At 45.0% G+C, this 17,950-nt stretch overlaps 1 protein-coding gene across 1 annotated transcript in view; it reads right to left on the minus strand.

Moving 5' to 3' along the window:
* The window catches only part of REEP1 (receptor accessory protein 1), a 54,121-nt gene that overhangs the window by 13,566 nt on the left and 22,605 nt on the right, over nucleotides 1-17,950 (minus strand). Inside the window, exons 7-9 of the mRNA XM_075709876.1 lie at nucleotides 14,459-14,509; nucleotides 7,694-7,862; nucleotides 1,383-1,418 (exon numbers count right to left, since the gene is read on the minus strand). Coding sequence (XP_075565991.1) covers nucleotides 1,383-1,418; nucleotides 7,694-7,862; nucleotides 14,459-14,509 — 256 coding nt within the window. The remainder of the gene's footprint in view (nucleotides 1-1,382; nucleotides 1,419-7,693; nucleotides 7,863-14,458; nucleotides 14,510-17,950) is intronic.

Genomic DNA, 17,950 nt, shown 5'->3' on the forward strand with positions numbered 1-17,950 from the left:
ACATGAGATGAGAAGTAATGGAGTTACGAAGGGCTTTTGTTTCCACCAACACGAGATGTTGCCAGTCTGGATTTCTTCCTTCTCCCTAGACAAGCTGCTTGGCAGCCCCGTCCTCTGGCATGCCCAAACCAGAGGCCTCCCCCTCCTTTCATCTGCCACTGGGACAAAATGCGCAAGTGACACGGCTCGGCTCTTAGCAACCGAGGCAACTGGCACAGTGTCCTGGTTTCAGCTGGGATAGAGTTAATTTTTTTTTCCTGGTAGCTGGCATAGTGCTGTGGTTCGGATTTAGTATGAGAATAATGTTGATAACACACTGATGTTTTCGTTGTTGCTAAGTAGTGTTGACTCTAGTCAAGGACTTTTCAGCTTCCCATGCCCTGCCAGCGAGAAGCTGGGAGGGGGCACAGCCAGGACACTGACCCAAACTGACCCAAGGGCTATTCCGTACCATACGGCGTCATGCTCAGTATGGAAACTGGGGGAGTTGGCTGGGGAGCAGCGATCGCTGCTTGGGGACGGGCTGGGCATCGATCAGTGGGTGGTGAGCAATTGCACTGTCCATCACTTGCTTCGTATATCATTATTATTATTATTATTTTCCCTTCCTTTTCTGTCCTATTAAACTGTCGTTACCTCAACACACGGATTTTTTTTTTTTCCCCAATTTTCTCCCCATCACACTGGGGGTCGGGGAGTGAGTGAGCGACTGTGTGGTGCTTAGCTGCCTGCCGTGTTAAACCGCAACACAGAGCTGCCCACCGGCAGCTAAACCATTCACTACACTCCTGAGTTTGTAAACACAAGAAACAGTAGGGACAGCAAGACATTTTTCAAAAATGGCTCTAGCACAGACTGAAGCAGGGAGAGTCTGTTCAACCCTATTTCATCATACCAGGGTCTGCTACTGGGCTTTGTAATTTGCCCTGCTCATCCCAAACACAAGTGTTGTCTCCACCAACAGAGAAGCACGTGCCAATCCTTAGGGAACCGAGCAAAACAGGGCTGGGACTGAGGAAGGTTTGCTCTTGCTGGTTTCCCTGCGGTTTTACACTAGCACTGGGGGATAAGGGGAAAGAGTTATACCAGTGCAGCCAGAACAGTGGTACATCCTCTAGAACAGAAAGGACTGAGGTTTTTCTCTAGAGAAACACTCCCCAGCCTCGGGTAACACAGGTCAGTAAGGTGAGAAGCACCGCAATACTTGCCATCAGCACACACAGAGCTCACAAAATCACTCGCAGCCTGGCCTTCCCCTGGTTTGCTCCCCTGGTGTTAGGAAACCCAGTGAGTACGAGCGGCAGGAGCAAGCCAGGCTGGGGAACGCAGCCATGCCCAAAAGGGATGCGTGGGTATCGGGGCGCAGGAAATCCAGCACTCACCTCTGAGGAGTCGGCATACTGAGCAACACGTGCACACTGAAAGAGGAGTTGAGTGTTAGGAACTCATAAGGCTAAGCTATCTCTCCAAAAACACTTGGTATCATCCTGAGGTGGACTTCACGGCCCCCATGTGCATTAAGAGACGATCATCTCTATTCACCAGCACGGAGCACAGACTCAGGAACGTGCCTCACCCCAGGCTATGTGCCTAATGGGTGTTAAGGCTGGGATGACCTACAGCTCCCTGGCTCTGTTCTCAGATCACTAAACAGAAATAACTCCTGGCTAGAGGGGCCTGGGAGCGTGGATAAGCAATGGGTAACACAGTCCAAAAGGCTGTTTGACAATAAACACAGGGTGCAATACTGGGACTCGTACTGCTACATGCCTGGATTTTTTTCAGTAGCTTTAGACTTCTACAAGCACCAGTGCAGCCATTCACGCAGCTTCTGAAGGAAAACTATCCACAGATCCCTGAGCTTCCTAAATCAGGAACATGCTGACAAGTCCTGCAGGAATTGTATTTTGATGGAATTGCCGTAAGAACAAAAGCAACCAAGGGAATTGCATTGCACCCTTCAGTGCAAATGCAGGTGATTCACAGCTGTTCATCAAGTGTGACCTTTACAGCTTCATCTTGTGGATAGCTTGTGTTCCAGGAAACAGCCTAGAAATAATTTCCAGTTTGAGCCTTCCAATTTAATCCTCACAGTGGCATCAGTGACTCCATATAAAAAAGAGTTTTTGGAGGAAAAAAAACAGTTTGAGCTCTGCGTGATTTCTTTGGTCATGATTATCCTGCACTGTAGACACTGAAAGTTCTTCCATAGTTTCACTGTCATTTTAAACCAGCATAAATCATTGCTGCTGCTGAAAGCAGGTGCCCCACTGCCCCTTGCACTCTGGCCTCCACCTTCCTTGTCCTATTGCAGATGTCTGTGCTCCTGCTCTCTACTGGCTTCAGGATCTGACCCAGGTCAAGAACAACCTGGAAGCAAGGAACAGTATTTAACTTGAAACAGCTCCCTGGCTGGGGTCAGCATATATAAATGAGATTTAAACATGTCCAAGGGAAAGGACAGTATGGGGCAGAAGCAAGCAGCTGGGTTATACCCGTACCCTTTCAACAGGAGTGCTGGCTCACACAGGCTGGATGCTGCCATGAAACTATGGCCTTCGTATAAAAGAGACAAGTCTCAACCAACCTCAAGAGATCTGCCGTGGGTTTAGCCTCTGATTTTACACAGAAGATAGCTGATCACAGTTTTATGAAGGTTTATTCTCTGAGAGCTCATACAACATATACATATGGGTTGTTCTCACACATCTTTCTGGAGTTTTTCTTGTTGGTGGGGACTGAACTATCCAGACATACCCTGAATGCTGATATTCCCCCACCTTTGTTCTGTCCTGCAAAGCCTTCAGCACTTAAGTACAACACCAAGAAACAGCCTTGACTCTCTCCTGCACAGAAGAGTGGAAAGCATCAGAAAGCATACTGCACATTTCTGCTTTGAAATTGTTCCAGCCGAGAATGATCTCTGCCTGGGGTAAGCTTCAGCAGAAGGGGCACTAGGTCTGGGCAATACAGAGGGTGGCTCTGTAATATGTGATCCTCTGGCCCAGACAGCGTCAGCTCTGGACACTGACTGTCCCGTGATGCAACACAAATCTCCTGCTGCTGAAATGTGTCCCACCGACAACCAAAAGCAAGGCTGGCCTCCAGTGCCCAGCCCACACTGCAGGTTTCCACTGACATCAGCAACCGTGAGACATACTTGCATCAGCTGTGGGATGGAGCTATGTGACACAGTGGCCAATATCCCACTCCTCAACTCACATGTGTCATTCACCAGCCATCACAAGGGAACCAGTTTTATCTGCACTGTCCAGGATGCTTTTAAGGCAACACTGTAAGGTTAAGAGGTGCAAAAGCCCCTTGCTGTTAATAAAGACACATCTGTATGTGGATTGTTACTGGACATTTGCCAGAACAACAGGATTGCCTTGAAAAATATTTGAAAGTATTGTTCTGGAGCTTCCAGTTTTCCATAATGATGAATGGCCACATGACATTTACAGTCCCCAAAGGAAAGGGGTGGTTCTGCCTGTGGAAGAAGCACAGGTTGGAACATGCATCGAAGCTAAAATATCACAGGCTATCATCAGGCTGCTAGGACACTAAACTGAGAAACGCCGAACTAAGAGCAAAGTGAAAGATCAGATAAAGGGGACAGGTGGTGGGCCTGCTACACGGAGGAAGGGCAATCGTCGTGTTTCCTTGGTGTGCGTCAAAGGAAGGTGTGCGCATGCTTCACAGGAGCGGTGGCGATGCCTCACGTAACGTGCTGTGTATAGGGCTGGCAGCCACACACAAATCATGGCAAAAGCAGCCTTTGCCCCTTGTGTCACCTGTGTGTGGCTTTTGACTGGGTGGGAGGAGGAAGAGAAGAGTCTTTCTGGGGGTTGGGTGTGAATACACCTGGAGCACGCTATACACTGAGCAATCCTCCTCCTGCAGAAGAGAAGGCTGAAGGGAGACCTTATTGTGGCCTTTCAGTACTTAAACGGGGCTTATAAGAAAGATGGGGACAGACTTTTTAGCAGGGCCTGTTGTGATAGGTCAAGGGGTAATGGTTTTAAACTAAAAGAGGGTACGTTTAGACTGCATATAAGGAAGACAGTTTTTACTATGAGGGGGGTGAAACACTGGAACAGGTTGCCCAGAGAGGTGGTAGATGTCCCATCCCTGGAAACATTCAAGGTCAGTTTGGACGGGGCTGTGAGCAACCTGAGCGAGTTGAAGATGTCCCTGCTCATGGCAGGGGGGTTGGACTAGATGGCCTTTAAAGGTCCCTTCCAACCCAAACCATTCTATGAATCTATAATTCTTTCTCAGGCAAACCCCACGTGCAGTAGCACTCCTCAACACATCCAGTCAAAAAAACACTTCAGGTTCCTGTCCCTGCCACAGTTACTGATCTTTTGTAAATTCAGGCAGTGACTTTGAGAGCTGCACTTGCAGAGGACTGTAATAGGCTGGTATGGATGGACGATGTAGGGAAATGGGTGGGAGTGGAAGCACCTGAAGGAACAAACAGCAGAAGAAGGGCTATAAGAGTGGCACCCAGATCAGCAAGTCATCAAGATCCCAGCACACCCGCATGCAGCTTCTCAGATGCCTGGACTAGGAAACAAAGGACAGAATAAAAGAAGGGAAAACATAAAAAGGGATGTTTCAGTTGTCCAGAAACTTCTTAGAGGCAGTACAAATAGAGTCTGTTACGACAAACAGAAACCTTCTTGCAAAACTGGGATCAACCCACGGACAGGACTTTTCCACAGGTATTTTACATGTTATAGTCACTGAAGTAAGGTGTACAGGAAAGGCCACATAAGAAATCTTCTAAGGTATTGACCTTAAAATACGCAAACATCTTCTACCTATAAGGCTTTCAGGACCTGGGCATGGGAAGTACAATTTGTTCTGTTTTACAGACACACTGAGGAACAAAGATACGCTCCAGGTCATACCAGTATTTTGCAATAAAGCTGGGTGTGAATTCATGTGTCCTAACTCACAGTCTTGCCTCCTAACCACCACACTGCTGCTTCTGCAGATACAGGAGCTGTTCCTTCAAGCCTTCCCTAAAAGTCTCCATAAAGCAGGATTTCTACTCAGACCGAGGGTACAATGTTTGCAGCTCCAGCCAGGCTCTATTAATGTTCTTAAAGTTGTTTCGTTCATCCCAGCTACTGCTGTCAGGCTTTCTAACAGCTGGTTAGAAAGACCTTTTACAAGAAAGGTGAAGTCTTCAGCTGAGTCATCCTCATGTCAAACAGATAGTACGGGGTATTTTTGCTGACTCCCTCTGATGTCAGACTAAGTCCCATCATCTCTAAAGCAGGAATATAAAGAGAAGTCTAATGTTTCTGTGAGACAGTGGGGACTGCTGACATGGCCATTTGTGTTACCTAAGGGCTTGGGACGGGAAAGCAGCTGTGTGTCAACTGTTCTGTAGTGATTGCTCATGCACATACTGATAAGTGTATATATTATAGGTATATATAGCATATTAATAGGCAGTAGCAAATTCTGTCTGCCCCTTGCTTATGTGCAACGCACCAACTAAACAAATATAGAAGGTGGAGTGATGGGACCATGTCTGGGCTTGGTGTGCCTAGAACAGTGTCACCTCACCCCAAATATGGCTCTTGGGATGTGATACAGTCTGGCTGATAGATCACGCTCTTCCATACATGCACTCACACACAATAGTTATGACTGACCAATTCGCCCCTGTAGACATTCTGACTACATATATAATTGTGCCCACACAAAACAGCACAAGGACTGGAGAGACCAGGACCACTTCTTTCACTTAATCTAATTAAAAGTGAGAGCAAAGCTGTGGCCGTAGTCTTCCACGCAGCACGACGCCACCACCTGTGAGTGAAATCACCCTCTGGAACGTGCCTCTCTATTGTCTGCGGGTGGCGAAGGGGCCTGCAAGCAGGCTCCCAGATTAGGGACCTCAGTGAAATCACTGAGCAAGGTGGGACAGATAAAGGTTTTGGAAGATCTTGCAAATTTGTGTTGTTTTCATTAAAAGAAGAATTAAAAAAAAATCTGAAATTACTTGGATCCAGAAATTTTGTGATAAACACTAGGCTCAGTGAAAAGTTTATGTCAGTTTTCCAAAGATTCATCCTGAGATCCTTGTACAATATTGATATGAAACCAGATCAAAATCAAAAACTTTTGTGTTTTAAGAGAGGGGTTTGTGGCCAGGTGAGCTGAGTTCACTGCCTTAAGAACAAAACCACAAAGGCTGCTCTACACAACATGGAATTAAGATAACTAAATTATGCTTTATTTGTTATTTTGGTCTAAATGATATGTGAATCTTTTTTTTTTTTTTGGAGTAAATTTCATATTCTGTGTGTGAAGACTTTACTTTCAGATTGATTACTTCAAGAGAAGTGTATACAAGACCTTATATAAACATCAGAATAAACCCACTGTGCATCAACATTAGCTATTTCAGTTGACCTGTAAAGAGAATTTATTCAACAGACAATGTTAAAAAAACAATAAAAAGAGAAGTCTGTGAGCTGTAGTTCTCAGAATTTGTAAAGGGCTTAACCATATTCTTTAGGAAGGACGAGACAAGACATTTCTAATACATTCCAAAACTAAGGCAAACTAGAAGGGGTAGCGACCTACACAGACTTGAAACACAGTGACTGTTTGCACAGACTTCAACACACACAAGCTGGAACTGCTAAATTTCAAACTTGCCAGCATATGTTTCACAAGCTACTAAGTGCAACACGCCTGCAACTTTCTGTGGCTTCTCATCACAGCAGTTGAGTCGCATGATCTTTGGTGGTGTTCAGGAATCCCAGAAGTCATCTGGAACCCCCTGCTTGGGATAACCCTCCATGTCTCCATTTTTGAGATCTAATCTGCAAAGCTATCTCCAATTAAATGTTTTGGATCTGGGCTCACAAAGATTTCTTTAACCAAGCTTGAAATAAATTTTTGTAACTAAATCCTCAGGAATGGAACTTATTCCCACCATGATGTTTCTTCCCTTTGTTCTTTCAGAATTTGAAAACAAACCACTGCCCTTCAGAGAGACTTGTTTTCCATAACAGTGCTTATGCTGACATCCTTCATATCATAAACAGCTGTCAGATCTTGGTCTCTACTTCTAGGAGTGCTTTATATGGGTTTTATTTCTCAGTAGGCTTCATCAGTGATAGATAAAGTTCTGGAACTACAACTGTCAAGTGCTGTAACAGCTACTTACAGTTTAGAAGAAGCACAAGTAAGCCAAATTCAAACCAGATATCCATTAGAATTAACATTTATGTTTAGAAGACATAAGAGAGAGAGGCCGTATCACCATATGGGGGCTTTGATGACAATAATGACCCTCGCCCACTACTATGCATTCTTATCCCACCTTTTTGCACTTCCATTAGCCCCTCTCATTGAAAACCCACCACAGCTTGCAGCCCCCAGCCCAGAGCCTAACTTTTCAGCTCAAGTTGCAAGGACTGATGCTGGCTCCCTTGCCTGCTCAAGTCCAGTCCTTGGTACCAGCCAGGAACAGTAACCATCAAATGATGATACTGTTTTCTCTCTCAAGTGTCAAGAGACTCGACAGCGTGTCTGTGTCCTGCGAATTCTGGTATGTGCTGCCTGCAATGTCTGTTTCTATATATGCTTGCCAACTGCATGACTTCATTCAGCTGCATGATATTCTGGACAACACAACACTGAAAATAACACTGGCACTTACCTGAGCTGCCAGTGCCTTCCGATGCACTTCTGGATGTTTTTGGCTGGCTCTGTTTGCTACTTGTTCGTACAGTGACCGAAGGAGGAACAGTGCTGCTGCTGTCTCCACGAATCGTCGAAAGATCCTGCATGCTAAAGCTCCTTAGCCTCTCAGACAGGGCCCCCTGTCCCTAGTTAAACAAGCAAGCAAATAACACACATAAAAGTTAGATTCCACAGTGCATTTTGAGCCTTTCTCCTCCCTAGCTCATTGAAAACCATCAGGACAACAGGAAGAGAAAAAATTGCCTGGTCCAGTAACCTAGAGAGGACAAAAATGAGTTAAAAGCATAATTTCCCTCTCTTTGCTCTTCCTTTTGGAGTGGTTCTGTGCACAAAGTCATTCAAACTTTTGACGGTAAGCATCTCTGATTCTTCAATGCAGTCATTTGAGCTCAGAGCAGCCTTGGCCATATCTAAAGGAACAAAATATTGTAGTATCTTTCTAGTAGGTACCTTTCTTCACTAGGATCTGAGCCAAACAGGTGCTTGGCTTCAGAAACACAATTAAATAGTCTGCATCAAAATAACTCCCTTTTAAAGTTAATCATCTATGATGATATTCACCCAGTCATTCTCAGTCATACACAGACTTTCCAGAGCACAGAAAATCTGAAGTTTTCAAATAATAAAAAGTTATTGTTGAACACAAAGAAATATTCCAGTGCTTTTTTCAGGCAGTTTAAGGAAGAAATAAACTAACACAACATTTTTCTTTCTTTCTTTTTAGGCTAGCTCTCAATCAGGCAACAAACATATTGCTTGGTGAAAGGAATGTAGCTGTTCTTTGTAAAAGATGGGTTTGTTAAAAGATACCTTTCATTAAAACTACATCCCATCAGAAAGTTGACTATAAGTATACCTCTTTCTGAATTCTGTAACCCTCATACTACACCACTGCCATAAAGTAAGAATACCAGAAAATACAATCAATACAGAACCTATCTATCCTTCTATGTCTGATACATTAAGTGACATTCAGAATATAAATAGCATAACTGATAAAAAGTACATTTAGGTTTTAGTATTTTGTTGAGGGGGGGAGGGTCTGAAAGATACTGCATAGCATATAGTCTTGAAAAAAATACTGAAATAAATACATAGAGCCTGATTCTAAAATTATTGCTGCTAGTATAAATTAGGAAAAAATCAATGGATGCTTCAACTGAGGTGAAACCAGAAAGATAGCAAACAACAGTAAATATTGCCCTGCTTAACAAAACAGATAAGGCACAGTGTAGCAATTCACACACACACACACACACCCCCCCTTCATTTAGACTTGTATTTGTCAAAGCAGTACCTAAGTGGAAGCATAGCCTGAACACTGCCGGAGGGCTCTAGGTTGGGGCTGGACTGGAATTAATCATTGCTCCCTTCTGGGATGCAGATTTGAGTATCCTGCCCACAAAACCAGGGTGCAGGTGCAGGGCCAGTGGAGAGTACGCTCTGGTGCTGGCCTGGCACGGAGACGGGACTCATCCTGATCATTCACGATCAAAGGCAAGACTGGACACATTCCTTGCTAAAGCAGGCAACGCTGTCTGTCCCCCAGCGGCATTGATACATTGGGAAGGCAATGCATTAATTTACAGGTACTGATTTACCAACATTGCTTCAGAAATTTTGCATGCAGAGTAATGGAAAATCAGTGCCTGTACCCCACACAAATTCCTTAGCACCTTACTTATAGGGACTGTAAGTAGACAAGGCATCAGGTGCTTGTAACTCCAGTCACTGTGACAGCTTGCACTTTCTACATTCAAGAAAACTGCTAGATCATTAATCTCCCAACTTTTCAGCCTGGAGCTTTTTCATACAAGAAAAATGGGTTCAAACTTCCTTCTCAACTCCATAGCGTATCGGTTTAACTACAGGCAGGCTACACATCCTGGACTACAGCACTTTCCTGCATTGGCAAGAAGCAAACAGCACATGATGATAATTTCTTCAATGCTGTCCCAAAGCATCATCAGTAGAAATACAGATCACCTAAGAAAAATAAAATTGAACTGTCTTTTGTAGGGTAGAGTCACATGGTGGAGCTAGCCAGGAAGCTGCACTGGGATTTTTCTCTTTATTTTACTGAATCTTTGGTTTCTTAAGATCTCTCTATGTATACTCTGTTTGGCAGCATTTTGCATTTAGCTTTTCTGCAGGCTATTACAGAGAAGTTTCCACACACCCACCACGCTCTTCCTGCAGACCTTGCTCTTTCTCATTAGCCTGTTCTACTTTTTAATGTATTTTAAATGGATGGGGCTTTTTTGCTGGTATACCGAGACATTTTATTTTGCTTATTTTATATGCCTGGCAGTGGAGTCCATAGAGCTGATGTTTTGTTAAAATCGCACCTCTCCCATCTCAACTCTCCAACCTGCCACAAGAGTTGATGCCTGAATTTTGGCTACTTTCCTGCCAGTGGCTGAGCCACTCTTGGGACATGTTCTCACTCCCAACAGGCACCTCAAGCTTTTCTTCTTAAGTGTTCAAAAAACAGGTAGATGTGGCACTTGGGGACATGGTTTAGTCTAGTCTACCCTTGATTCGCTTAGAGTAGACTTGGTAGTGTAGGTTAATGGTTGGACTGGATGATCTTAAAGGTCTTTTCCAACCTAAACGATTCTATGATTCTATGATTCTTAGGCCAGTCTAAGGGACATCTACTCTGCAGTCTACAAATGCAACTCTTACTGGGCTGGTACCAAAATTTCCTTGCATGGCTGGTTAGCTGGGTGTGATCTCATCCACCCAGAGCTCAGTGCAGTTCTGGATGGGTTTTGTAGCTTGCACTGAATTCCTGCACTGCCATCCCATTCTCAGTAACTGGTTTAAACCTAACACAAGACATCCTAGCCTGCAGTTTGACTACAACAGACAGATCCCTAGCGAGAGCAAGCTGAGAGCAACCAGTTCACTAAATAATATTTTGCTGTTGCAGAATGACTGGACAAGCAAAGCCGGAGGCTTAGCAATTGATGAGCTGCTGTAACCCGAGTGCTGTATTTCTCCCGCACCACCAGCTCAAGTGTCAGCAGTGCTCAAGCTTTTAACCTCCTCCCAGCTGCTCTGCTCAGCCAGCTAACCCAAATACCATTTCATTCCAGTGAGCAATTTATGTATGGGGACACGAGTCAGATCAGAGACGAGATTCATGTGTCAGACCAACGTGGCAGTGAAGATGACACTAACACACCCTTTTGCATTGAAAATAAAGAAGGTATGTTAATATTCTTGCACTGCAACTTGGAATATAGCGGCATATAATGATCAAAGACCCCAGAGACAGCTTTGAAACAAGGGCCTGATATGTGCCTGCCATCTGTGGGTCCATTACACTAGCATACAATATGTACAACCACAGCCTTAAGCACAGTCACGGCAGCTGTGCTAAAACAACTTTGACTTTCTCCAGGAAAAAATATTTAAAGATTGTCTTCTCTTGGTTTTTGTTTTAATTTAACCTGAGTTTATAACAGCAAAGATAAAGGTTGCTCATCATGCAGAAAACAGCAAAATATTACTGCTCCTACAATTCCATGAAACAATTTGTCCAAATCTCAGAAATGGCAGGGATAGCAAAGGCTCAGGCTGAGTGAGGACAGTGACCACATGTGAAAGCCTGCTGACTTCCCTTCCATTTATTTTCTTTCAAATTTTTGCACCTTTGGTCTTTGTAGGGATAAACTTGATTTAATTGTTCCTACAGCACAATGTAACACTCACAATTCTTCCCCAGTTGCCACATTTCCATCTGACGCCAAATAGAAATATGACAAAAATTATGATTACAACAGAATCAGGATGGTTTCAGAGTAAAATGGAGAATGTTGTTACCAACCTTAATTTCCCTGTCAGATAATCAACTGCTATATATGACAAACATTTGAAAAGCCAGCACTGTGAGAATTTGCACTGCTGTAGTTATATGTTTTAGCAATAAAGACTTTGTCCAGCTGTAACACTTATTATTCCACAATAAGACTTACCATTTATTAACAAAAAAAAAAAAAAAACAAGTTAATAGCTTTATTTCACAACAGAATAGATTTAGCACAGCACACACCTTGGGCCATGTTTAGTTAAAACAATCATGTGGAAGATGAAGAGCAGCTGTTTTGGGGATTTTTCTTTACCGTCTTGGCCGTGATCATACAGATGTTCTTCCAACTGCTACAGACATGGGAGAAGTCCTAGAAATTTCAGCACACCATGTGTCTGCACAGAAAGAAGATCCAGGTCCTGAAGCTATGCCTATACTGCAGGCCAGAGGCATGTCTGCAGCATGTCCACACGGATCTGGGCTAGTTTTATCCTAGAGAGCATGACAGCAGCAATATCATGACAATCGCTGCGATAACATTTCACTGTGTCAACAGCAAAACAGCATGGTGGTATTATACAACTTTTTGAAAATGGGGACTGGGACGGTTGTGGGACTATGGATGACACCACCTCTCTCTCTCCCCTCACTGAACACCAACTGCCCTGTCACGATGATTATGCTAGCAGTGTGGGACCTGTATTTTGGGGACTTCATCTCCTGGAAGAGGACACAAACACGAAGTAGTGCTGGAAGACTGCGCCTTACTGTCCCTGGGCACAAGACTGCCTGCCTACACTCAACTTCTACCTCATCCAGGTTCTCCTAGGACACAGACTGTCCCCATAAGCATGGCACTTCTGAACCAGTAGACAATGATTTTGCTAGATAGTGAGGTTTTGGTGGCAACAAGTGGGAGCAGGTGCGTCTCTGTTCCCTGCTCACTATAGTGTACCTGCTCCCAAATTCATGTGATCTTCTCGTCCCAAGGGAAGTTCACCCCATAGGTGAAGGTATGGTACAAGCTGAAAGCGGACCTCTTCAGGCTTCCTTCACCTCTTCTTCTCCCAGGACCCACCAACCTCGCTAGGTCCATACATGGGACAGTCTTTTCTTTACAGGGGCAGAGAAGGGCCAGGCTTGGGCAGGGCTCAGTGCTACTGAATAGGACAAAAGACAAATACTAAAAAGGGCATGGTAATGTCAACCCCCAGTAACTGCTATCACTTGGTGTCGACCTTACTTAGATTCATGACACTACCAATGGTATTAGGGCATTGCCCATCAAGACATGGACATTTAAGCTGCAGAAGCTCATCTGTGATTCTAAGGGAAGTTAAAGCTCCCATCCATGTGGCATAGTAATTAATCTAAAACCAATTTAGGTACATCTCTACCTGCTTCAGTCAAAATTGCAACTGTAGTATAGGCATACCTTACTTTCTCACATCTAGCATATTCTCTCTCCTTATTTTTGCTTTTAAAGAGTGGGACAAAAGAGTATCAAAACACTGAGCTTTCTTTCAAAGCCCCCTAACCTGCAGGCTACCTTCCTCTAAATGTTGCAGACATCATCATCTCCAGAAACTAACATTAAGCTCTGTGGGCCCAGAGCAGAAACACTGATGCAATCAATATTTGCTTAGAAGGATCAGACATCTTGATCCTTTCCAAAATCTGAAGTCATCATCGTGTCAGGCATTCCAAAAGGCACTCCATCAGAAATAGCTGGAATTGTCTTCATTACTTTGCCTCTCTATAATTAATCTCTGCATTCACATTTGAAGTAAAACCTTTTAGAGGGAGATGGATTTAATAGTCTGGAAAAACTGGGTTTACATCCAGTGGAATTATTCATTAAAAATACTCCACATATGTAGGTAACTTTACATAGGCTCTAGGTAATTAAAATTAGGCACATAATTTAAAAATCTGCAATTTATATAACAAAGTCCCATTAAATATGATCTAAATATAAACAAATAACAGTGCCTAGATTTCATCATACCTTCGGTCTGACAATCTGAAAGAATTCTGTAGACATTATTTAGGCTTCAGAACACCTCTAATACCTACAAATTCCATTTTGCAGCTGTGTAAACTATAACACAGCACAGTGAAGTGACACAAATCAGAAACAAAAAAAAATGTCAAGTCATAAAAGAGAAGTTTTTAATATGGTCAGTGTTAATACAGGATGGCACCTTCTGCATCTTAGGATCAGTAGTTAATGGACAGGCAAGGGAACACTAAGTCACACTCACCACACTTCCAGCACAATGCTAAACCTGTTAATGTTCTCTTCTCTTTTTGCTGTAACTTTGGTTAGCAGTTCTCTTCCGTGCTAGCAGACATGTCTGCATGCGTGTTACAGCTTCCATCCTGCAGATACTCACTACAAGGTGTAGCGCATGTTCCCAGGAGGTCAGTTATCACTGTGGTGTCAGCAGGACTTTCCCAACCACACCTATCAGAAAATGCTTGCAGAGATGAGTCTTCACTTCTGAGCCGAGTCCCGGCCTCACTAGCTCCCACTGCAACCCCAACCATCCTAATGGAATCACAGCAGTGGGAGAGGCTCCCTTCATCCATTAGTGAGAAAACAACAGCAAACGCAGCAGCTTGGCCAATGCAGTAGCAACAACCTGAGTTAGATGGGTTTTCCACATACAAAGCTCCCTGCCTGGCTGCTGGAGTCTCTCTGATTGCCAACAGAGGACTTGGAAGGCATTTTGCTGATGAGATCAAAGACAGGCTTTTAAAGCTCAGCACGCAGGATCTACTGACTGGAAGTGGAGCAGACAGCATCTGGCCTCCAACCAATCTCAGCTGAAAACAGTTCAAACTAGTCTAATGGGGAGGCAGACGTTAGTTAGGGGTTAGTACAAGCACTCAGCAGATTACCTGCCCTTTTTTCTGGTCCAAATACAAGTATAAATGAAGTAGCTGAGAGACCTAGCAAGGGAAAAAAGAGAGCCATTGTGGCAACGCACATAAAAGCTTTGAGAATAAGGTCTATTTGAAGCATAAGTCGAGGCAAGACATGAGCATGACACTGGGCAGCATGGGCAGGGACTCACACATAAAAAGCAGGGACACCCACCTGTGGACTACACCTTTGAACGTAGGTTGTCCCTTCCTCAGCTTTCCCAGAGAGATGGAAAAACCACTCCATAACCCCAGCTGACAGGGTGTTACCTAGCAAGTGTGTTTAAAGAGTAAAGCAAATTATAAACACAATGGGCTGCCACTCCCAGCCCTCGATCGGTGCTTCCCACTGGAGAAACCCCCAGTGTCTGGCCACCTCTGTAATCCAGACTTAAGATCATTAAGAACAGAGTGCACTTATGACTAATTTAGGCACAGGATTAGGTGAGGGACACGTGGCAGTCATTTTAGTTCTGGTGACTGACAGGTCTTCTGAGAAGTAGGGTAACGCGGGGGAATTACGGCAATGAGTGGGAGCTTGCACCCAGAAGCGTTACCACGTCTGGATGCAGGCAGGCCCTGCTAAGAGCAAAACCATCAGCTTTATGCTCTGAGCACAGGCCTGAATGAAGGAGGAAATTGCTTCTGCCATCGTATGAACACAAATATCCTACAAGCAATATCCTCGTGGCCAGGGCCTGCGTGCCATACCTTGCTTGGAACAGCTACCCAAGTTTGGAGATGTCAGACAGTACTGAGGAGTCAAAGGGAAACCAGCTGATGTTAATGCTGATGGCGGAAACTTAATTTCATCCACCCTTTTTGTTTGTGCAGTTCATTTCCTCTCCTAGGAACTGTTTGTTATTGTCTCTCCCAGCCTGATCTCTCTGCATAAATTTATTGTTTGATTCTGCTGTCCTGTGCATTCACTGGCTATTGTCTGCTTCTTGGAGACACCAATGAAAGAGCCAACAAGAAGAGAAACTGAAAACAGCTACCTGGACTGTATCTCAAACAGCGCTGGGTTTTTATTGATTTGGGAAAAACAGATTCTCAAAGACTTAAGAATGAAAGATACATCACACCATGACAGGAACAGTTCACAAACTATATATATATATATGTGTGTGTTTCAAGAAAGCCATTTGTTGTTCCTCTTTATTGGTGTAACATAGCTCAGCCATGAGATCTTTGATTTTGGATCCCAAATGGAGATCCTTTAAAGGAAGCTACTTCCAAAAGCAGCATGCTTAGCCCTGCTGAGATTACACTAATGAATCCCCAAAGGTTTCTCAAACTGCGTATTCTAAACCACTCCTGACATCTGCAACTCTTGGCCATGTCACAGACCAGGGCACACAGCGTGGCCATTACAGACACGGTACTAAGCAGAGTGGACGGAGCTGTTCGCTGATACATCTGGTCAGCAAAGAAACAACCTCCCCCCAAGCACTGGCATCTCATCGTTACAAAGAGGCTTTATCCAGCCTCTGAAAGGGAAGGATGCTCCCCACTCCTTGCCTCCCTCTTCCCCAGTTCAAGTGAGAGTGCAGTTCTCCACTGTCATGCCACAAAAGTCAGCATCTCTCTTCTGCACAAGTTTGTGCTCCAAACTCCCACAGTAAATAGATTCTCAGATACAGTAAAAAAAATCCCCCAGAAAATTAGGGATCTAAATATTGACTTTCAGGCAGTGGCACTGGCTATACCAGCCAGATACTAGAAATGAATGAAAAGATGCTGTTTGACTAGAGAAGATGAAATCTAAATGGTCGCCAGGATTTCCCTTCCAGCACCCTGGTTTAAAAACCAGCAAATGCACTGGGAAACTTCCCAGTAAATTTCTTGGGCTAAGGGACCCTAAACTAGCAGAGCTGTGACTCCCCAGGGGGTGGTGAGCCCAAAGGTGGAAATGGAAGCGAGGTCGCCGGACCAGACAGGTGGTTGTGAGCTGAAGCAGTTTGGGAACTGCTGACACCGCACTCCTGAGCATTTAGGAGGTAGATGAGCATAATGAAACCCTCCCACCTTCATCTGCATGCCTGGTCCTTTTAACCGATAAACCAGAGTGATTGCTAGCTCTGGCAGCACCGCAAGCCATATTTCCCCACACATGAAAGGTTCCTGGACTGTTTCTCAGACTTATTAAGCACAAACGGGCTTTTCATCGACACCAGTCACGCGTGCCTGCTCCCTCCACCTCATTTATCATCTCCTGCGAGGGCACTGAGCCAACTGCCAGCAGCACGTCGTGCCCCACTCCCCTTCCTAAAGGCGAGCTATACCAAGGGGCACGCAAGGGGCCACAGCACCAGCTGCTGTGCAAACAGTCCCTGCCCTACACAGGAGGGCAGAAGAAGGGCAGAGGAAGGTATGTTATCAGAAACCTCTGGGTTACGATGATCTGTTGGCTGTGAGATGTTTTCTGCAGCTCTCCTTTGAAGAGCAGAGTTGAGGCTGCAGCTTGGGGATGGTTAAGTGGTTGGGAGCAGGATTTGTCTTAGGATTTTCCCTAAAGAGAGACATTGGCCTGTTTGGCAGAATTGGTTTGTTCAGGGCGAGGAATAAGGATACGTGCAAACAGAATCTGGGGAATCCAGGAGCTTGAAGGAGAAGATCAGAGAGCTGGAGGAGAGTGTAAAACTGGTGATGGGAGGGTTGTAGAGACAGAGGAGGCAATGGCAGGGCTGGGCCAGGTCTTGGGAGGAGAAGCAGGGAGTAGAGGAGTTGGGGATTGGGGACAGGGCAAGGCAGAAGGTGGTGGGAGGCTCAGGGTGACAGGCAGAGGACGCACAAGTGCTGGGAGCGTGGTGACAGGGAGGGAGTACATGAGAGCGTGCTGGAGGAGGCCGGTGCTGCCTGCAAGCCGTCAGTACCTCTCCTCACTGCAGGCACATACGTGTCCCAGCCGCTTACATTAGAAACCTGACTGGTGCCAGTGAAGAGCCCACTTACGCCCAGGCCTCCATCTGATGGCTCTGCTGCCCGGCCAAGGCCTTGCACCATCCCCATGGGGCTGTAACAGCCTTGCTGCTGCTCCCCTTCTGCTGTCACCCAAAAGCAGGCTCCTTCTCTGCTTCTCCTCTCCTCCCCTGAGGTGAGCTGGAAAAACGGTGGTGGTCAGTGCCCAGGGCCCTTCAGGAGCAGGAATGGCTGAATCAGTTGGAACTAATTGAAAATATGCAAAGAGCAGCAGGATTTACTGCCCGGTCACCTAATCCCACCACTTAGGACTGACCCACTTGAAGTCACAGCGTGTGACAGAATGACCAAGCAATGAGGACAGGATTACAGAGCCCCAGATGAGATTTTGCTCCTTGGTGGGGACGCAAGCTGCTGGGGGCAGGGAAAAGATCTGTGTTGAGCACCTAGCAGGGATAATCAGACCAGATATCCAATGCTCCGTCTGCTTAGAGTGCACCAAAAATAGACTCTCCAGAGAGAGAGAAAACACCCAAGCAAGCCAGC

The sequence above is a fragment of the Pelecanus crispus genome, chromosome 4, assembly GCF_030463565.1.
Source record: "Pelecanus crispus isolate bPelCri1 chromosome 4, bPelCri1.pri, whole genome shotgun sequence".
Lineage (NCBI taxonomy): Eukaryota > Metazoa > Chordata > Aves > Pelecaniformes > Pelecanidae > Pelecanus > Pelecanus crispus.